General features: G+C 38.5%; 1 protein-coding gene across 2 annotated transcripts; it reads left to right on the forward strand.

Moving 5' to 3' along the window:
- Positions 1–92: 92 nt before the first annotated feature.
- LOC124541080 (dymeclin) lies at positions 93–20,989 on the forward strand. 2 transcript variants are annotated; one of them, XM_047118904.1, is made up of 18 exons: positions 93–217; positions 888–1,032; positions 1,530–1,676; positions 2,608–2,734; positions 3,300–3,451; positions 5,534–5,653; positions 6,141–6,277; positions 8,030–8,242; positions 9,046–9,125; positions 10,542–10,664; positions 12,238–12,363; positions 13,642–13,804; positions 15,489–15,587; positions 16,338–16,396; positions 18,084–18,254; positions 19,023–19,148; positions 19,647–19,799; positions 20,012–20,989. In XM_047118904.1, exons 2-17 carry the CDS (start codon positions 893–895, stop codon positions 19,779–19,781), a joined length of 2,118 nt encoding a protein of 705 aa, XP_046974860.1. In that variant the 5' UTR covers positions 93–217; positions 888–892; the 3' UTR covers positions 19,782–19,799; positions 20,012–20,989. The 2 variants fall into 2 exon arrangements, with proteins under 2 accessions (XP_046974860.1, XP_046974859.1); XM_047118903.1 differs by having other exon boundaries at positions 19,647–20,989.
- The last annotated feature ends 2,704 nt before the right edge of the window (positions 20,990–23,693 follow it).

Raw genomic sequence — 23,693 nt, forward strand, 5'->3', positions numbered from 1 at the left:
ACAAAATAAAATATACTAGCATTGCGAAACGTTAAAAACTTGAAAACTAAAAATAATTAATATTTGCATTTCATGTTGACATACGACAAAATTTAAAAAATAAATTGACATTGTCAAATCTACAATGAATTCGTGGCTAAGGGAAATAACATCGCGAAAATTTCGATAAAATTTTAATTAATGTTAGCAATATCGAAGTTAATAGTTAAGACATAAGGTACGTTCTGTGAACATGTGAAAAAATTAGAATAGAAGTATGTTGATGGCTTTATAAACTTGTTAACATGACTGATGAATCAATGGTATCTATCACCGGCCGAAATAGAAGATAATTTTGCATATTAATCATCGATATGAAACTATTTTAAAATATTAAACTAGTTGTCGTTTAAATCATTTACTTAATATCAAGACGTTAATATAATATAGTTCCGATAATTATGTAGGAACAAATAAAATCGTCACTTTGTCACAATACAATTCAATATTTATTTTGCAATTTAATTAACTAGTATAATAATTCTATATATACATAAACATAACGTGAAAGCATATACTGTGTTTATACTGTCTATACTTGTTTGTACATAAAAGAATATTTAAAATAACATATTTATTCTCAATTCATTAGCAGTCTTTGTTATTAAAACCTTTAAATGTACTTTTAAATAGTATATTGTATCGATGTACAAATAAGTTTAAAGTGAAATAAGAAATTTACCATAAAATAATAGAAAATAAGCTTCAATGTATGAATTTTTGAATTACAAATTTCTTACTGCAGTAACTTATTTCCATATATTTTCATTTTCTTAATTCTTGAACAGTGAAAGTGTGGTAATTTATATAGAAATGTGTAGTAGTTATATATATTTTTACATTCATAGGAAAAATGGGGATTGCAGTAACGAAATATTCAGATATATCGACAAATGAATTGGTAGCAAGATTCTGTTCTAATGAAATAATATGTCCCAATGATCCATTTTGGAATCAACTTCTCGCTTTTAATATACAGATACCAACCAATGTGTGAGTATATTTTTACTTTATCTCTTTGTATGTGTGTGTAAAATTTTGCATGAGTATCTAAAGCACACGCACACACACACACTTGAATCTGTAAACAATCCAGTGCACTAATTTTGATTCTTCTTAAAATATGTACAGCTTAGTTAAGTTGTTTATTTCTTTCTATGATGTCAGATAATTTGATTAATTCATAAATGTGATAGGTTTGGAAAAGTGGACACCTAACAATGAAGGATTTTGGACTAGATTTTTGTTTTTTTTTTTTGTGTTTTTGATGCACAGATTGTATGTATACAAATTATGTTTACTTTAGTGGTATGCAAATTATTATTAATTTATTTATACCTAATACCATAAGCTATAGTATAATGACCACAAACTTTGATAAAATTAGTCAAAAAATCACATAGCATCTCTGCTTTTCATCGTGAACTTTCATCATTCACTTATTTTATTACAAGCTGATTAAATTGGAATTATTCTTTCTTTACTTTCAGTGAGGAACAGCTGATGTTAGATTCTAGTGCAGAATCTTTACTACAGAAATTCTTACAGAACAATCCGCAGACGGGAAATTTAGGTTCGCTAGTACAGGTTTTTATAACAAGGGCGACGGAGCTGTTAGCTGCACCAAATTCAGACAAGTAAGCTTATGATACATACATATATAGCAAAGACATATAAATGATAATAATGCATTAAAGAAGTAATGAGAAGGGCCTGACAATACATGCTGTAGCTTTTCACTCACGTACCACCCACTCATCAGTTATTCTACCGCAAAATAACAGGACTCAGTATTATTGTGTACCGGTTGGAAGGGTGAGTGAGCCAGTGTAACTACAGGCACAAATACATGCACAGGCACAGGACATAACGTCTTAGTTCCCAAGGTTGGTGGCACATTGACGAAGTAAGGAATAGTTAATATTTCTTACAGCATTGTCTATGTGTGATGGTGACTTACCAACAGGTGGCCCATATGCTCGTCCACCAACCTATACAAAAAAAAGGTTACAGTTTTTTAAAGCTGATATACATTCTAATTTGTGACGATAAATGTTATTCAAAAATTATCAGCAGCTCGAAGTTACAAGTGTTTTATTAATGTAATTCCTGTAAAGAGATGACCAGTGGTTAGAACGCTTGCATCTTCATCGTCCGCCAAGCTATACAATAAAGAAGAAAGATGTTTATACGACTGCTTTTAATTAGTTTAGTTTTAGATCCGCTAATAATTTCGCCGATATTCAAAAGCCAATTTTCCCGAATCCATAATAGTTAATTGTAGATTTAGGACCAATGAAATTGACCATTTGTATTATAGCGCGTCAAGTGTAAGTTGGCGTGTGGCAGAAACATGTACTAACTTTTTGTTCGTTTATATCTTATTTGTTTTATTTACCCTTATTAAGAAAACTTACCCAGAATCTATTAAAAATGAGACGTAGAGAATTATTTTCTAGGGAGATGTTGGTAAAATAAACAAAAAAGCTTTTGCTGCCACTTACTTGTCAGTCTGTAAATCCTCGTGTACTATTTATTAATAATATTCAAATGTATATTTGTTTACAGTGTAATGTTAGCTTGGCAAAGTTACAACGCCCTGTTTGTCATACGGGCGGTTACTAAGTATTTGGTGGAGCTGGTGCCGGAATATGAGCTCTGCAAACATTTGGACGTGCAAGGGAGGACTTTGAATGTAAGTTAAGTATGGTTTATATTATTATGACAAGGTGAGTCGAGATGGCCCAGTGGTTAGAAGGCGTGCATCTTAACCGATGATTGCGGGTTCAAACCCAGGCAAGTTTCATGTGCTTAATTTGTCTTTATAATTCATCTCGTGCTCAGCGGTGAAGGAAAACATCACAAACAACAACAGCCTGTAAATACCCACTGCTGGGCTAAAGGCCTCCTCTCCCTTTGAGGAGAGGGTTTGGAACACATTCCACGTCGCTGTTCCAATGCGGGTTGGTGGAATACACATGTGGCAGAATTTCTATGAAATTTGTCACATGCAGGTTTACTCTCGATGTTTTCCTTCACCGTTGAGCACGAGATGAATTATAAACACAATTAAGCACATATATATAGTGGTGCTTGCCTGGGCTTGAACCCACAATCATCGTTTAAGATGCACGCGTTCTAACCACTGGGCCATCTTGACTCGACTTTATCCAGTAGTTGGAAATTTACAGGCTGTTATTATTATTATTATTTAATGGTATATCATAAGTTTGCTTTAATTATGTTTATATGTGTTACAGTCCCCCACTCCACAAGAACAGTCGCCATCATCGTCTCCCACGCAAGAAACCAGCTCAACGGACTTGCAGACAACCAAGTCAGTGAACGGGGAGAGCCGAGTGGAAATGCTCATTGATGCCCTGATAGGGTTAATCATCGATGTGCCAATAACGTATGTATAAAATGTTTAATTAATGCAATCTTATACAGCTGAAGAAACCACAGCCTGGTTTCAAATAGACAAGTTGGACCAGTAGACATTACAATCAAATCAAATCAAAATAATCTTTATTCAAGTGGGCTTTTACAAGCACTTTTGAATCGTCAATTGACAATTAAGTGAAGCTACCACCGGTTCTGAAAGTAGATTCTACCGAGAAGAACCGGCAAGAAACTCAGTAGTTACTCTTTTAAAAAAATACAAAGTCATGTTAGTTAATACAATTATTAAAATTAACATATCAATATAATAATAAATATATATGTCACCGTAAGATTACAAAATTCGTTAGATTACAATCTGTCTCGTCAGATTGTAATTTGTCAAGATATTGTGAATCGTGAGATATGATTGCAATAGGCTATTTGACAATGCGAAAAAGAAATCGTGAATTATTGTAATCAGTGTATATTATGAGTTTATTCAAAAATCAATAAATAAAAATGCATTATTTCAAACGTTTGTCACGTGACACAAAAGGCTACTCATTGGCCGGGCTTATGATGAAGTCACTTTGTTGTAAACCTTGCTTTTCTACTATATGTACCACAGATTAAAATAGAGCAAAGTGACGTCATTGCAGCGCCATATTGTCCAAGTAGCGTTTTCGCGTGTTATTTGATTATGGAATTTTTAATATGATATTTTACGGCAAATATATAATATAAATAAAAAAAACAACTTTTACTGGGTCTCTTAACCTCTACTAAATAATATAAAATGGATTTTAAAAACCAGTAAAATAGCCTATTTAATGCATTATTTTGCACTATATTGTAATCTTGGAATCTAACGAATTTTGTAATATTACGGTATTTCGAAATGATTTACATGCGTTCGTACAATAATTAAATCAAATAGTTAACTAGTTAGGCAAAAAACGTAGCCTATGTCCTTCGTTGAAGCTCAAGTTTGCTTCACAGCAAATTTCATCGAATTCGATTCATTGATTTGGATTTGAACTGACGGCCAGACAGTTATAGTACGACACAACATAGATGTCGCATCGGCAAAATTCGTAAAACCGATCACATCCGAATTGAGTACACTATACCAAATTATCAATATTTATTTCTCACGCGAATATGATCTTTGCACAATTGTAATAACTTGTAATATCATATGACCTAATATATGTATTCGTCAATTTGACGCGTCGATTTACGTGCACTTGCTTTCTCTGACGCGAGAATCTATAGCGACGAATAGCGTCGAATGGCGCGATAGGGAGCTATTTCTGTTGGTTGTGTAAAGATATACAAAAAATCTCCTGAATCAGTTTCATACATTTTGTATGGGCTATCGCACACCTCAGGCTGGCCGCGACGGGCCGCGTCGCAACGCATTGGCGCATCACTAGCCAGGCGTATTTCTGCGGCGATGTTATGCGTTGCGATGCGGCCCGTCTCAGTGTACGTTAGCAGACGCAACAAAAAGACGGCTGAATGAGTACTGTTCGCGAATTACCATAATTAATTAATAAAACAGAAACCGAATCATCAACAATATTTATTCAGGTATTTTTTATAGTACTAAAGTTTATTATTTCCTTTAGTAGAACAGTACAAGGAATTGTACGACCTACAACATCCCAAATATGATGATGTACAGAGAAGGAATAATATGGGAAGAGATAGGCGGAATCGTAAAACGACATATTGAATAAAAAAAGCTCTTCGTCAGAACTATCCATCTTCTACGATTGCCAAAACCTGACTGATTATAAGATATTGAGTTACGGTGCGGCCCGATGTGTCTGCTATATGCTTTGGCGCAATTTTGCAATGCGATGCGTTGAGGCCCGCCGCGGCTATAGTTTGCGCGAGCCTTTACATGCACTTGCTTTCTCTGACGCGTGAATCTATAGCGACGAATAGCGTCGAATGGCGCGATAGGGAGCTATTTGTATTGGTCGTGTAAATCGGCAGTAATCGGTTTTATTTTCGTTACATTGCATTTTCCGATGCTATAGCTAATTAAGTCTTACTATACTTTGACATTTTTAATATTAATATATGTATACCTGTGTTGCAGCGACAGCACATACTACCTGCATCTGGAATGCTTGAACACGTTGTTGGTGCTCATGTCAGTGTACATGTTTGCCGGCGTGCACGGACAGACGCAACTCGTCGAAACCTCCTTAATATTCAGGTGAATGATTTTAAATAGAGAGAGAGAACAATAAAGTACGTCGTAATTTTACTAGAACATTACTACTACTACTACTACTACTAGTACTAAAACATTAATAGTAATTTATCAAAAGTTCCTTTTTAAATTGAGGAAACCTGCATGTGACAAATTTCATAGAAATTCTGCCACATGTGTATTCCACTAACCCGCATTGGAACAGCGTGGTGGAATATGTTTCAAAAACGTTCTCCTCAAACGCAGAGGAGGCCTTTAGCCCAGCAGTGGGAATTTACAGGCTGTTGTTGTTGTTTGTTGTTGTTGTGTTATGGCAACCCTAAAATTAAGTATTGTTTTTTTTTTTTTGGTGTACTACTATATAATACTACTAACTGATTATTAGTATCTTTTCATGGTGTTTAAACTTCATATAAATATTCTCTACAGACGTATGTATGACATTGATATCATGATGTATTAACGTTAGGAATATAATCTGTTGTTTCAGAACTCTTTTCCAAGGCAGATATAGTATGCACGCTCCATTGCTAGTGAAGACTCTGCTGACTAATCTCTCAGCGATGTTGCCGGCCCCCCCGCAGTTCGGGGCCCAGGGGCCCGGCAGTCTGTTGATCAATATTGCGTGTAAGTTTTTTTTTTTTTTACTTGAAATGAGTACTTGGTGGTAGGGCTTTGGCCCGTCTGGGTAGGTACCACCCACTCATCAGTTATTCTACCGCCAAACAGCAGTACCCAGTATTGTTGTGTTCCGGTTTGAAGGGTGAGTGAGCCGGTGTAACTACAGGCACAAGGGACATAACATCTTAGTTCCCCAGGTTGGTGGCGCATTGACGATGTAAGGAATAGTTAAAATATCTTACAGCGTCATTGTCATGAGTGATGGTGACCACTTACCATCAGGTGGCCCATATGCTCGTCCGCCAACCTATGTCATAAAATAAATAAGTATAGTACGACACAACTTAGATGTCGCATCGGCAAAATTCGTAAAACCGATCACATCTGAATTGAGTACACTATCCCAAATTATCAATATTTATTTCTCACGCGAATATGATTTTTGCACAAACGCAATAACTTGTAATATCATATGACCTAATATATTCGTCAATTTGACGCGTCGATTTACGTACACTTGCTTTCTCTGACGCGTGAATCTATAGCGACGAATAGCGTCGAATGGCGCGATAGGGAGCTATTTCTATTGGTCGTGTAAATCGGCAGTAATCGGTTATATTTTCATTTCATTGCATTTTTCGATGCTACAGCTAATTTGTGTCGTACTATACGTCCTAGATACTGGCAAGTCCAACGTATGTTGATTTCATTGATCCTGTGTTTGAGAGTGAGCAAGGGCTGTGTGCACTATAATGTGTTTACAACTCTTGATATTTACCGCCGGGGAAGAAATAGGCTATTTGACAATGCTAAAAATAAATTGTGAATTATTGTAATCAGTGTATATTATGAGTTTAGGAATGGTTATTTACTAACGAAACTTGAAAATAATACTTAATTAATTCAAAAATCAATAAATAAAAAGGCATTTTTTCAAACGTTTGTCACGTGACACAAAACGCTCCTGATTGGCAGGGCTTATGATGAAGTCACTTTCTTGTAAACCTTACTTTTCTACTATATGTACCACAGATTAAAATACAGCGAAGTGACGTCACCGACCCCATTGCAGCGCCATATTGTCCAAGTATAATATCTGATGTAGTGGGTGGTCCTACCCAGACGGGTTTGCCCAGAGCCCTACCATCATATACACTATAGTTTGTTCGCGTTAAGAATGCAGTGAGTTGTCATTGTTTACCGGCTTTACTCCGCCCCCTGAGCAATCAAATCTTTTTAACAGCAGGGTGAAGGTGTATGCATATGTGTGTTAAAATTCCAACAAATTATATTTGTTTTAAAGACTAAGTATAAAGAATTTAAAAAATACACATTAAAATAAAAAATCGAATCGGGTTATTAATCAACAAAATTCTTAACACTATAGACAATCGTTTGCGAATCTTGCCATCGCGATGTAGAAATTTACATATTTTGACATAACGTCATCTTGTAGCTATAGGTTACATTAATTATTACGTGTACAGCTTGAATAAATTAAATATAAATTTATAAATAAACAAAATTTAAATTATAAAAATAAAAATATCAGTTAATAATTAATTAAATGTGAACTTGACTTTGTAATTTGAAAGGATTTGATTGGTCAAAGGGGGCGGAGTCAGGCCGGTAAAGAATGACAATTCACTGCATTCTTAACGCGAACAGACTATAATAGCCAAATTTATAGTAAATATTAAAACTCACAGCGGCCAATTCTAGAGAATATCATAAATGATGATCAGTGTACACTTGCAGCCAGCCTGTGGAGTATGCTGACGCTGAGCCCGACGGCGCGGCAGACGATCTTCTCGCAGCCGCCCGCCGACCGGCACGAGCTGCTGGAACGGCTCAAGAGGGAGCACCCAGTGGCCAACCAGTCGTGCCTACTGTTACTGGCGCTCGCCAACCACTGCATCCACGAGGGAAACCTCTACAGAGTCGCGCTGCTGCACTGCGAGGACACCTCCGGTAAGACATTGTGGCCCAGTGGTCAGGACGCGTGCATCTAAACCGATGATTGCGTGTTCAAACCCAGGCAAGCCCCGCTGATTCATGTGCTTAGTTTGTCTTTATAATTCATCTCGTGATCAGCGGTGAAGGAAAACATCGCGAGGAAACCTGCATGTGACAAATTTCATAGAAATTCTACCACATGTTGTTGTTATTGTTGTTGTTGTATACATTATGAGCCGAGATGGCCCAGTGGTTAGGACTCGTGCATCTTAACCGATGATTGCGTGTTCAAACCCAGGCAAGCACCGCTGATTCATGTGCTTAATTTGTCTTTAGGAAAACATCGTGAGGAAACCTGCATGTGACAAATTTCATAGAAATTCTGCCACATAAGTATTCCAACTCGCGTTGGAACAGCGTGGTGGAATGTGTTCGAAAATTTCTCCTCAAAGAGGAGGAGGCCTTTAGCCCAGCTGTGGGAATTTACAGGCTGTCGTTGTTGTATACATTATGAGCCGAGATAGCCCAGTGGTTAAGACGCGTGCATCTTAACCGATGACAGCGGGTTCAAACCCAGGCAGGCATCACTGAATATTCATGTGCTTAATTTATGTTTACAATTCATTTCGACTCGGCGATTCAAAGTCGAAAAAGACTATCTATTGAGTTTCCGAACCGGTAGCTTCACTTAATATAGTCGTTAAATGACGATTGAAAAAAAGCCTACTCAAATAAAGTATATTTTGATTTTCTAGCTGTGGATACATTCTTATGCTGTAACTTGCTATAGTTTTCTTATCGATAATAATTGTTTCCAGACACATCATCGACCACACCACACCGGGACACGAACGGTAGCGTCACTCAAGTCACTCCCCCCCGGATAGACTTGGCCGCTGTGAGTTTAGACTAAGAGTTAAAGACTAGAGTTAAACTTTGACTATTAGTGTATATGGTGGTAGGGCTTTGTACAAACCCGTCTGGGTCGGACCACCCACTCATCAGATATTCTGCCGTCAAGCAACAATACTTAGTAGGGGCTATTTGACTGGTTTTTAAAATCCATTTTATATTATTTAGTAGAGGTTAAGGAACCCAGTAAAAGTTATTTTATTTCTTGTACATATTTGCCGAAAAATATCATTTTTTCAAATTTCATATTTAAATAACGCGCGAAAACGCTACTTGGACAATATGGCGCTGCAATGGGGTCGGTGACGTCACTTTGCTGTATTTTAATCTGTGGTACATATAGTAGAAAAGCAAGGTTTCCAACAAAGTGACTTCATCGTAAGCCCGGCCAATCAGGAGCGTTTTGTGTCACGTGTCACAATCGTTTGAAAAAATGCATTTTTATTTATTGATTTTTGAATAAATGAAGTATTATTTTCAAGTTTCGTTAGTAAATAACCATTTTTGAACTCATAATATGCACTGATTACAATGATTAGCAATTTATTTTTCGCATTGTCAAATAGCCTATTAAAGGATTGTATATCTAGTAATGAATGAGCTTGTGTAACTAGAAGCCCAAGTCACATATAATACGACACAACTTAGATGTCGCATCGGCAAAATTCGTAAAACCGATCACATCCGAATTGAGTACGCTATCCCAAATTATCAATATTTATTTCTCACGCGAATATCATCTTTGCACAAACGTAATAACTTGTAATATCATATGACCTAATATATTCGTCAATTTGACGCGTCGATTTACATGCACATGCTTTCTCTGACGCGTGAATCTATAGCGACGAATAGCGTCGAATGGCGCGATAGGGAGCTATTTCTATTGGTCGTGTAAATCGGCAGTAATCGGTTTTATTTTAATTCCATTGCATTTTCCGATGCTACATCTAATTTGTGTTGTACTATAGTATCTTACTTCCCAAGATTGATATAGCCTTTGTGCAACATGTATCTAATAATTTGTATTTCCCCGTATATTTCCATGTGTTGTGCAATAAGCATTGTGGAATTGAGGGATGCTTAATTTTTCCAACAGCGCCATTGTCTATGTGCGGTGGTGACCACTAACTAAACTAGAATTGTGCGGTCATTTTTCAAATTTTAAGTTAATATTCTCCTCAAAGTCATTGTTGACTTTCTAGTTGTCTTGGTGGATGAGCGGGGCACCCAGTAATACGGGTTTGCACCTAGTACAGGGGCCCTTGCAACTTGTTTGTAATGTAATCCTTAAGTCAATAAAGTTTATTTTATTTAAAAAAAAAAAGGGAGTCTGTATCCCACCAGTGGGAAGTGTACAGGGCTGTTGTTGTTGAGTTGAATTTGAGTATTATGGTTCCAGCTCCACAGAGCGCTGTGCGCGACGGCGGGCTGCGAGCACTCCACTCTGCTGCTGTATTTGATGCTGCATTCTTGTAAGGCGTACAAGCGACAGGTTAGCAACGGACCCAATATTGAGAATCTGGTGAGTTTCTCTACATAGTATAAAAGAATGCTTCCCTTTTTTATATTTGGGCCGATAGTGATTGTTTTAATATTCACAATTATCCAGTGTTTTTTCGTTTTTATAAATCAGAAGAGAACTAATAGATTTTATGGACAATTGTTTTTTTAAATAAATTTTTGAAGCTGCATTTTTGAGAAAAGCTAAAAAATAGTTCACTTTTGGATTATGCGTATGGGTGTTAAAATTATTGCAAATAGTCACCCCTATCGCCTCCTCGAGTAACCAATAATATTGTGACACAAATTGGAATGAAATTGTTCAAATAAATGTATGTGCGCGTGTGGATGCGTTCGTAAGTGCGGATGTGTGTGTGTGCGTGTGTGTGTGTGTGTGTGTGTGTGTGTGTGTGTGTGTGTGTGTGTGTGTGTGTGTGTGTGTGTGTGTGTGTGTGTGTGTGTGTGTGTGTGTGTGTGTGCACGCACACGTAATTTTTGTTTGTATGTATTGACGTTGATATTTTGCACGTGTGTGCAATTGAATATTGTTCAATATATTCGCTGGGTGCGAAGTATAAGGTGGGGGAACCAGGAAACGATCGCAGCGCGCGTCATGGCCAAAAAAGAAACTTTCTGTGGCGGACGCTGTCACTTTTTACGAGCGAGATTAACGTTTGTAGTAAATAAACATGGTGGGGATCATAGCATCTTCATATTTAATTTCTTTCACATCTTGCACATGTTGAGATAAAAATAATTGTTTTCCTTTCAATGTTGTTTAAGGTTGGAAAATGATGTCGTGTGTGATTGGTCGGAATCCAGTTTTTATGATTAATTTGGCCATGTTTAACTGAAAATACATAATAGGATGGATTATTGAGAGCACAAGCACTCATATATAATCGTCTGCTATTTATATGAAATGCGTTATTCGATTAAATTTGCTTATTTCTTAACTTACTTCTCATGACGACAGCCATGAAAAATCCGTAATGTACCAAGTGAAATCTATTGATTGTGCCATTTTAGACGAAAAATAAAAAAGGCTTACCTTATATAGATTTAGTATATTTATTGGAATAAATATAAATTACAATATTTAATTAAAATTGTTCGTTTGTAAATAACTCGTCGTAATGACAGCCGGGCATTTGACATTTCGGAGGTCACCGTATTTGCAACCGCTAGTTGGCGCTGTCATCGCGCACCCAGCGAATACATAATCATACAATTGTTATGTATAGCTATGGGTTATTAATAATGTATAGTACGACACAACTTAGATGTCGCATTGGCAAAATTCGTAAAACCGATCACATCCGAATTGAGTACGCTATCCCAAATTATCAATATTTATTACATAAACGTAATAACTTGTAATATCACATGACCTAATATATTCGTCAATTTGACGCGTCGATATACATGCACTTGCTTTCTCTCACGCGTGAATCTATGGCGACGAATAGCGTCGAGTGGCGCGATAGGGAGCTATTTCTATTGGTTGTGTAAATCGGCAGTAATCGGTTTTATTTTCATTCCATTGCATTTTCCGATGCTACATCTAATTTGTGTCTTACTATAATTATTTCCAGTTAGTTCCAATCCTGCAAGTGCTGTACAACGCCCCGGACAGCACGTCGCACCACATCTACATGTCGCTGATAGTGCTGCTGATACTGACCGAAGACGACTCGTTGATTAAGAACGTGCACTTAATCGTGAGCGCGCTTTTATAATATAATTATTTTTACCGTTTGCTCTCAATATTTCTATAACTATACTACACAATTCGGTTGATTTTTATTTTTTAACGTTTTTCTAAGTAGTAAAGTAACAGCCTGTAAATTCCCACTGCTGGGCCAAAGGCCTCCCCTCCCTTTGAGGAGAAGGTTATGGAACATATTCTACCACGCTGTTCCAATGCGGGTTGGTAGAATACACATGTGGCAGAATTTTTTATGAAATTTGTCACACGCAGGTTTTCTCACGATGTTTTCCTTCACCACGGAGCACGAGATGAATTATAAAGACAAATTAAGCACATGAATCAGCGGTGCTTGCCTGGGTTTGAACCCGCAATCATCGGTTAAGATGCACGCGTTCTAACCACTGGGCCATCTCGACTTGTTCTATGTGAATGAAATATATTATTTTGTTTTTTTTTTTTGAGTTGAAACATATGTTATTGACGACCTCCATGGTCGAGTGCTGTGTACACCGGTTTTCATAGGTACGCACTCTGAGGTCCCGGGTTCGATTCCCGGCCGAGTCGATGTAGATTACCATTAGTTTTCTATGTTGTCTTGGGTCTGGGTGTTTGTTGTACCGTCGTTACTTCTGATTGTCCATAACACAAGTGCGTTAGCTACTTACATTGGGATCAGAGTAATGTATGTGATGTTGTCTCATATTTATATATTTATATTATATACTTATAATGGTTCATTTGAAATTATAAATATAACTTATTATTAACTGTTATAATAGCAAATGTTTTATTATTTTGTATAAATAATAACCGAATTTCAATAATACTTTTTACAGAATAATTTAAGTTATTATAATATTTTAAGTACATGACTTTTATAAAACAATAATATGTTATTTAATTTCCTTCTTAATCGTAAACCCTACCGCATATACAGATAATTAATTATGAATAAAAGTAAAGTTGTGGTTAACAAAATTCGCAAGGATTAACCTTGCAAGCTACACACGTCTCGGGGCCGGTTAAACTTTTCAAAATTAATATTATATAATCTACTATTCACAAAAATACTATTAACAAACAAACACAATTATATTTAATAAAAATAACAACAACATAAAACAATACTTTAAACATGCAACTGAAATCAATCTTTTTATCCTCCGTCTCTACTAATATGGCCGTCGCTTGCCCGCCTGTCAGATATCTTCCCTAACATTTCGTCATATGTCCGGTGACGTCACTTCATTTTCGTTTCAACAATTAATTATTTATTTATCTGTATCAGATGCTGAAGAATATCCCTTGGTACACGGAGCGCTCCATCTCCGAGATTTCGCTGGGAGGTCTCGCCGTGCTGGTTGTGGTGCGAGCGCTGCAGTACAACATGGCGCGCGTGCGCGACAAGTACCTGCACACCAACTGCCTCGCCGCCATCGCCAACATGAGCTGTGAGTGGGGGGAGGGGGGGGTCTCGCCGTGCTGGTTGTGGTGCGAGCGCTGCAGTACAACATGGCGCGCGTGCGCGACAAGTACCTGCACACCAACTGCCTCGCCGCCATCGCCAACATGAGCTGTGAGTGGGGGGGGGGGGGGGGGTCTCGCCGTGCTGGTTGTGGTGCGAGCGCTGCAGTACAACATGGCGCGCGTGCGCGACAAGTACCTGCACACCAACTGCCTCGCCGCCATCGCCAACATGAGCTGTGAGTGGGGGGAGGGGGGGGGTCTCGCCGTGCTGGTTGTGGTGCGAGCGCTGCAGTACAACATGGCGCGCGTGCGCGACAAGTACCTGCACACCAACTGCCTCGCCGCCATCGCCAACATGAGCTGTGAGGGGGGGGGGGGGGGGGGTCTCGCCGTGCTGGTTGTGGTGCGAGCGCTGCAGTACAACATGGCGCGCGTGCGCGACAAGTACCTGCACACCAACTGCCTCGCCGCCATCGCCAACATGAGCTGTGAGTGGGGGGAGGGGGGGGTCTCGCCGTGCTGGTTGTGGTGCGAGCGCTGCAGTACAACATGGCGCGCGTGCGCGACAAGTACCTGCACACCAACTGCCTCGCCGCCATCGCCAACATGAGCTGTGAGTGGGGGGAGGGGGGGGGTCTCGCCGTGCTGGTTGTGGTGCGAGCGCTGCAGTACAACATGGCGCGCGTGCGCGACAAGTACCTGCACACCAACTGCCTCGCCGCCATCGCCAACATGAGCTGTGAGTGGGGGGGGGGGGGGGTCTCGCCGTGCTGGTTGTGGTGCGAGCGCTGCAGTACAACATGGCGCGCGTGCGCGACAAGTACCTGCACACCAACTGCCTCGCCGCCATCGCCAACATGAGCTGTGAGTGGGGGGAGGGGGGGGTCTCGCCGTGCTGGTTGTGGTGCGAGCGCTGCAGTACAACATGGCGCGCGTGCGCGACAAGTACCTGCACACCAACTGCCTCGCCGCCATCGCCAACATGAGCTGTGAGTGGGGGGAGGGGGGCGAGGGGGGGGTCTCGCCGTGCTGGTTGTGGTGCGAGCGCTGCAGTACAACATGGCGCGCGTGCGCGACAAGTACCTGCACACCAACTGCCTCGCCGCCATCGCCAACATGAGCTGTGAGTGGGGGGGGGGGGTAAACTGAATCAGCGGGCTTGGATGCGACATGAGTAACACTCAAAAAATAATAATAATATAAATACCTTAGGCTATATAAATCACGGCGATTCGGATCGATTCGACTGCATTTATTCAAGACGAAACATTTTAAACAATTATAGTAGCGGAACGTTTGATGGCCGTTTTGACGTTTGCCCGCTCATGAAGTTTCGTATTTAATAAATAATTACATCAAACGAGCAAATTGTTGTACTTTATTGTCAATAGTGACGTTTTGCGAAAACGTGTACGTCACACTCTCACACTCGACCTCGTAGTCGGTGTTATATTTGTGTTGACTTAAACTTATTTTATATTTTTTTATTAAACCTTTTGAATCAGATACTACTTGCAACAAAAACTTGAATTAAATTACTTGCAAAAAAACAAAGATTTGAATATATTATATCGATAATAAATTTACATTTCACATCACTTTTTTAATGTGTCAAAACGGCCATCGTATCTTGCCGCTAGAATAGTTGAAGTTAAAAATATATTACAGGTGAATTCAGGAATCTGCATCCGTACGTCGCGCAGCGTCTCGTGTCCCTGTTCGAAACGCTGACGAAACGGAGAGCGAGGCTCTGTACCGAGATAGAAGGTGAGGCATCGCGATAATTGTAATCCTTAATATAATTATTATTATTATTCAACATTCGTATTCTGAAATTTGATTTTAAATCAAATATTTAATTATTTAAAAAATATTGCAAATAGAATGATTTTTTATTTTTAAATTTTTATGTTTAATATATTAAGATTCGTTGTCTGTTCATGTTTTTTTATTACTAGCAACTCTTACACCAGACATTCTAATCTTTTCGGACTTTTATGGTGATCGCCTGTTTTCTTTTTTATATTTATCGAATTCTGAAAATGTTTTACTAGTGTAAAAGCTACTTTTTCCCTGAGTGCAATAGGGTAATTTTTTTTGTAATAAGAAATTGCTCCGTTTGAGAAACTTATTCACTATTTATTTATATCAACAACAGCCTGTAATTTCCCACAGCTGGGCTAAAGGCCTCCTCTCCCTTTGAGGAGAAGGTTTGGAACATATTCCACCACGCTGTTCCAATGCGGGTTTGTGGAATACACATGTGGCGGAATTTCTATGAAATTTGTCACATGCAGGTTTCTTCACGATGTTTTCCTTCACCGCTGAGCACGAGATGAATTATAAAGACAAATTAAGCACATGAATCAGCGGTGCTTACCTGGGTTTGAACCCGCAATCATCGGTTAAGATGCACGCGTTCTAACCACTGGGCCATCTCGACTCCATTTAATTTATTTATTATATATAAATATATAATAGTTTAAATCTAAAATATATATATATGACATGTTACAGGAGGTGATATAAATAGTATAGAACTGCCACATCACGCAGAAGAAAAAACAGAGGAAATTGTAAGTTATTTAAGAATATTTCATCATCAATTACCACATCTAAGTTAAATGGAATATTTTTAATAGGTCTCTATTATTTTACATGATTAGGAGTTATTTGAGTTGTTTGTACTTGTACCTATAATATATATATATTTATTTATTTATTTATAAGGACAACTTACAAAACATAAACCATTTATAAGTTTTAAAATAAAGGTAATTACATTTTTAGCTAAGTGTTGTTTCAATTAAAAGTTATCACGGCATGGAAAATATATATAAAATAAAGAATGTATGCTACTGCTGTTTATTGTGTCAGCAATATAAAACTGCACACAGATAGATGGGCCAACTCATGGAGAGTAGTAACCACCGCCCATAAACGTCGACGAAAGTTATTTTAATAACTCCTTTCATCTACAATGCATCACTAATCTTTGGAAATATTTTTGAAGTTTATGTTATAAAACTCAAAGCGCCTGTTTTAAATATTTTGCCACGTGATGTTAAGTGATCACCACCGCCCATATACAATGGCCCTTTAAGAAATATTAACAATACCTTTCATTGCCTGTTATGTCCCTTGTGCCTGTAGTTACTTCCACTCACTCACCCTTCACACCGGAACGCAGAAATACACAGTAATTCTGATTTATGGTAGAATCTATAATAAGTGGGTGGTACCTAGCCTGATGAGGTCCTACAAGCGACGTTTTTAAATATATGAAAAATAAACATACCACAATAGGTTATTTGACTGGTTTTTAAAATCAATTGTATATTATTTAGTAGAGGTAAATTCCATATTTTAATAAAGCGCGAAAACGCTACTTGGACAATATGGCGCTGCCATGGGGTCGGTGAAGTCTATTTGCTCTATTTTAATCTGTGGTACATATCGTAGAAAAGCAAGTTTTACAAGAAAGTGACTTCATCATAAGCCCGGCCAACCAGGAGCGTTTTGTGTCACGTGACAAACGTTTGAAAAAATGCATTTTTATTTATTGATTTTTGTATAAATAAAGTATTATTTTCAAGTTTAACGAAACTTGAAAATAATACTTTATTTATACAAAATAACCATTTTTAAAGTCATAATATGCACTGATTACAATAATTCACAATTTATTTTTCGCATTGTCAAATAGCCTATTCAAAATTTATGTTACTGCTGTTTGTCCTGTCAACAATATGACCCAGACAAATAGGTCACCTGATCTAAAGTGGTAACCACCACCCATAGATATTGTCTTCGCAAGAAATTTTAATAATTTCTTGCATCTCTAATGTGTCACTACTCTTTGGACCTATTGGTTGAAACTATTGTATTCTTTGCGCCTGTATTTTGTTATAGCCACTTTATGTTAAATGAACACCACCGCCCATAGACAATGGCGAAACAATTATCAACCACTCCTTACAACGCCAACACGCCAATAATCTTGGGAACTAAGTTATCATGTCCCTTGTGCCTTTAGTTACTCTGACTCACTCACCCTTAACACCGGACCAAAAAAATAAAATGTATTTCTGATTGATAGTACAATCTATGATAAGTGAGGTGGTACCTACCTACCTAGATCTGTACCAAGCGACGTCTTCCAAATGATAAAAAATAAAAATGCGATAACGGAGTGTAGGGCTGACCCTATCAGCTTTTAGGCCATTTTTTTTTTTTTAAATTGTTTCTATTCCAACATTTCAGATGGAACACATAGCAGTCCTAGATGAAGTCCTGAGGATGCTCCTCGAAATAATCAACTCGTGTCTCACCCATCAGCTTTCGAATAATCTGAACTTGGTGTACGCTCTGCTTCACAAACGGCAGCTGTTTCAACAGCACGCCCATCATCACATAGCCCAGAACATTGAAATGGTGAGTGTTACCCGAGTCATCACACTTGGTGGTAGGGCTTTGTGCTAGCCCGTCTGGGTAGGTACCACCCACTCATCAGTTATTCTACCGCCAAACAACAGTACTCAGTATTGTTGTGTTCCGGTTTGAAGGGTGAGTGAGCCAGTGTAACTACTAAAGGGACATAACATCTTAGTTCCCAAGGTCGGTGGCACATTGACGATGTAAGGAATAGTTAATATTTCTTATAGCTTCATTGTCTATGAGCGATGGTGACAAATTAACATCAGGTGGCCCATATGCTCGTTCGCAACAAAGTCGCTTATTCGTGTTCAAATCCAGTCAAGCACCACTGAATATCATGTGATTAATTTGTGTTTATAATTCATCTCGTGCTCGGCGTGAAGGAAAACATCGTGAGGAAACCTGCATGTGTCTAATTTCATAGAAATTCTGCCACATGTGTGTTCCACCAACCCGCATTGGAACAGCGTGGCGCAATATGTTCCGAAACTTCTCCTCAAACGGAGATGAGGCTTTAGCCCAGCAGTGGGAAATTTACAGGTGTTACTATTATATTACACGAGGTATTCCAATTGGAGCCAATTCGAAAATCTTTGATTGTTAAATTGACATAGCTTACTTTTTAAAAAAGTTGCCTATAGATATCATCTGATTAGTCCGGGGTATTCATTCTAACTCGAGATGAAATTATTTGTCATATTCAACTGTGTACCCTGGACTATAATTTCAAGGTCAACAATGTATGTTGATTAATGTTCTCTCCAGGTGATCGGTTACTTCTCGACGCGGCTGCAGCGTGTGCAGGAAGGCGCCGGCAGCGACCTCGGCGTGACGGAGGTGCTCCAATGCATCAAGAAGGGCGCCGAGCAGTGGTCCAGTGATAGGCTTAAGGTGTGATAATGAGTTTATTATCATTATATTATTTCTGGTTATAATAATGGTATTGTGCAAAATAATAAACCATACTTTAGTGATGCTTTAAATATTACTAGCACTGAAACTCGCGTTTTAGTTTGTCATGTGTCAGACAAAAGAAGTAGTGTTCACTTTTTTGGGGGTAGGGCTTTGTGCAAGCCCGTCTGGGTAGGTACCACCCACTCATCGGTTATTCTACCGTCAAATAACAGTACTCAGTATTGTTGTGTTCCGGTGAAGGAAAACATGGTGAGGAAATCTGCATGTGACAAATTTCATAGAAATTCTGCCACATGTGTATTCCACCAACCCGCAATGGAACAGCGTCGTGGAATGTGTTCCGAACCTTCTCCTCAAAGGGAGAGGAGGTCTTCAGCCCAGCAGTGGGAATTTACAGGCTGTTGTTGTTGTATATATATGAGAAAGAGTCTATGTATAGTGAATATACTTAGCGAAGAGATTCGTTCGTTCCAGAAATTCCCCGACCTGAAGTTCCGCTACGTGGAGGAGGATCGACCCGAGGAGTTCTTCACGCCGTACGTCTGGGCGCTGGTGGCGGCGTGCGGCGGCGTGTACTGGGCCAGCGAGCGCGCCGACCTGCTGGCGTGATGACCAGCGCACGCCGGCCCCCCCTCACGCACTAGCTCCTATGCATCGACGTATCACCTTATACCGGTTCATATTCAAATGGATATGCGCCGACCTGCTGGCGTGATGCCCAGCGCACACCGGCCCGCCCTCACATACTAGCTCCCACGCATCGACGTATCAACTTATACCGGTTCATATTCAAGTGGATATGCGCCGACCTGCTGGCGTGATGCCCAGCGCACGCCGACCCCCCCTCACGCACTAGCTCCCATGCATCGACGTATCAACTTATACCGGTTCATATTCAAGTGGATATGCGCCGACCTGCTGGCGTGATGCCCAGCGCACGCCGACCCCCCCTCACGCACTAGCTCCCATGCATCGACGTATCACCTTATACCGGTTCATATTCAAATGGATATGCGCCGACCTGCTGGCGTGATGCCCAGCGCACGCCGACCCCCCCTCACGCACTAGCTCCCATGCATCGACGTATCAACTTATACCGGTTCATATTCAAGTGGATATGCGCCGACCTGCTGGCGTGATGCCCAGCGCACGCCGACCCCCCCTCACGCACTAGCTCCCATGCATCGACGTATCAACTTATACCGGTTCATATTCAAGTGGATATGCGCCGACCTGCTGGCGTGATGCCCAGCGACCGCCGGCCTGCCCTCACATACTAGCTCCCACGCATCGACGTATCACCTTATACCGGTTCATATTCAAGTGGATATCTGAAATCTCGTATGGCTTTCGCGCTGTGAGAATGGTAAGGAACTTTGTCAAAGTGAATCGTATATGTATATTTACTCTAAATAAGATTTTAAGATTTATGTTTGTGTTACGGTCAAACATTTACCTTTCTTTCTGTTTATTATGGCGAGGTTATAATAATATAAGAAATAATTTTATTGTAAAATAATAAAATTAACTTGCAGAAGATCTCATGCTAAATTATATTTACATACATTGAGAATATTCGCTGCAGCGATAATTCTTAATGATGTCATCTAATCTAACTACTAAAATATACAGCGCAAGATCGCTTACTGAGAAAAAATGTTTACGCGACCAAAACGTCGTAAGCGCTGAGAATTTCATGGAACTTATTATTTTTATTCGACATAGTGTAATAGTGTAACAATACATCGTCCCCATAGATTTCCAATCTTGGATCATACGTTCTTTAGGATTTTCAAAACTTATAAGCGCCGTTTCGCGCAAGTCAACACAAAACAAGACTGAAGTATCTGTACTGCTATCCGTACACCTGGTACGGATAGCAGAACAGATATAGTATACAAAGTAACATCGTATCACCATCGAGCTTCTACGCGAGTTTGCCGGCGCGCTGGCGGCGGACCGCAAGTGTCCCAGTTCCGAAAGGTCGTATCCCATTCTCATCGCGCGGGGCTCATAATGTTAATACCTCTGATGTTCTCTGTTCAATTAAATCATATTAATTATATTGTAATAGTTTTTTAATGCATCAGAGGTATTTATAACACTAATATCATGAGTTATACTCTATTCCAATCGTAATAGGAAAAAAGTTCAATAAACAACATTTCAATAATTATATCATGGATTAATGGATTAGCTTAAGCTTTTATTAATTTGAATCAGTAAGTATTTCTTGACTGGTATCGGTAACTTTTAAAATATTAAGTAGTAAGATTATTATAATTTGACTATATCTCGGTATTTGTTAACTCACTGAAAACTTTTGTGGCCCCCACTTATGTGGAGGCCCCAGGGCAGTTGCCCCGGTTGCCCTTCCCTAAATCCGGCCCTGGTGATATTCTCTATGGATTTGCGAAATGATGGCGTTGTTAACGTCGACAAAACTGTTATGGGAAATTGTTTATGTTATGAATAAAGATATTTTAATCATAAACTCTTAGCAGTGCGCAAGAGAACTGAGTTATTATCAATTAAAGGTTTGTTTTTCATTTTTCCTATTTCCAATGGAATAGAGTATATAATTAAACACAGTCAGACTCTGGTGTCTCCAGTTAATGTATAAATAATTCAATTTAAAAGGAAAAATAATATTTTATTTATTTATTAATCCTTATTTAATTATACTTAGTGTTAAGAACAACAGATTGTCTTTTTTTTTGTCCTGTGACGTAGACTTTTTAGAAAGATCGTCAGCTCTTTAGTAAGGAATATACTTATAATATATATCTAGAAATTCTTTAGTACTCGTAATGTTTATAAGTTAGATAATTTATATGTCTAGATACAGTGATTTACAAAAGTAACAAATTTCATCAAATTCGGTTCAGCGGTTTGGCAGTGAAAGAGCAACAAACAGACTTTCACATTTATGATATTAGTATAAATGATATAAAGCGCTGCAGTGTCTACTTAGAGCCCAACTATTGGCCACTATTTTTTTGGCGTATTCCCATCTTTTTTTAGATATATAAATAATCTAAGATATATAAGTATAAAAAAGCAATCCATAATTATGACATATGGTTAAAGGAAAATTAGTATTATCTATTTTGGGATAACTTGGTAGTTTATAAACCATAGACAATTTTGCAGTGGCTTGCTATTCATAGATAATAAAATATTGAATAGAATAAAAGTTTATACTATGGTATTGTAAGAATATGTCTTAAAAATTATTTCAAATGTTCCTTTGTATGTTCATTTAAAAAATATTTATGCAGCATACAAACATGTCGTATGTATGTAATTTGTATATACAGACTTATGGGGGGTGAACCGAAGTAATGATGGAAGGGGGAACTACAATAGAATTTTGAAACGACATGCAGTATATTTGCAATTGTGTAGCGATTATTTGTATCGATAATAGGCTATTTGACTAGTTTTGAAAGTCCAATTTATATTATTTAGTCATGTCAAATATTAAAAATTCTATATTTAAATAGCGCGCGAAAACGCTACTTGGACAATATGGCGCTGCAATGGGGTCGGCGAAGTCACTTTCTTGTATTTTAATCTGTGGTACATATAGTAGAAAAGCAAGGTTTACAAGAAGGTGACTTCATCATAAGCCCGGCCAATCAGGAGCGTTTTGTGACAAAAGTTTGAAAAAATGCATTTTTGAATAAATTAAGTAGTATATTCAACTTTCGTTGGTAAATAACATTTTTAAACTCATAATATACACTGATTACAATAATTCACAATTTATTTTTCGCATTGTCAAATAGCCTATTAAGAAAATTTATACATTAATAATTAAATTTTATTTATGTAACGACATGCAAGTATATTATTGTAAGTATTTCAAGTAAATTTTATAAAGTATAATCTATTATTTTATTCTATGACATGCGCAAAATAAGTTTGCCGGTCTGAACTCCAAAGTTAGGTTACTTAAGTTTACTTGGTGGGACTTCGTGCAAGACCAAACAACAGCCTGTATATTTCCCACTGTTGGGCCGAGGCTTCCTCTCCCTTTGAGGGAGTGACAGAATTTATATGAAATTAGACACATGCAAGTTTCCTCACGATGATTTCTTTCATCGCCCAGCACGAGATGAATTATAAACACAAATTAAGCACATGAGTTACTTGATAGTAGGGCTTTGTGCAAGCCCGTCTGGGTAGGTACCACCCACTCATCAGTTATTCTACCGCCAAATAACAGTACTCAGTATTTTTGTGTTCCGGTTTGAATGGTGAATGAGCCAGTGTAACTACAGGCACAAGGAACATAACATCTTAGTTCCCAAGGTTGGTGACACATTGACGATGAAAGAAAGTTTCTTACAGCGTCATTGTCTATAGGTGATGGTGACCAATTACCATCAGGTGGCCATAATATACCATAAAAAAAGAGTATTCAGTGGTGTTTGCTTGGTTTAGTACACGCAATCTTCGGTTAAGACGCACGCGTTCTAACCACTGAGTCATCTCAGCTCACGAGACCGTCGGGGT

This window comes from Vanessa cardui, chromosome 27, assembly GCF_905220365.1.
Source record: "Vanessa cardui chromosome 27, ilVanCard2.1, whole genome shotgun sequence".
Taxonomy (NCBI): Eukaryota; Metazoa; Arthropoda; class Insecta; order Lepidoptera; family Nymphalidae; genus Vanessa; species Vanessa cardui.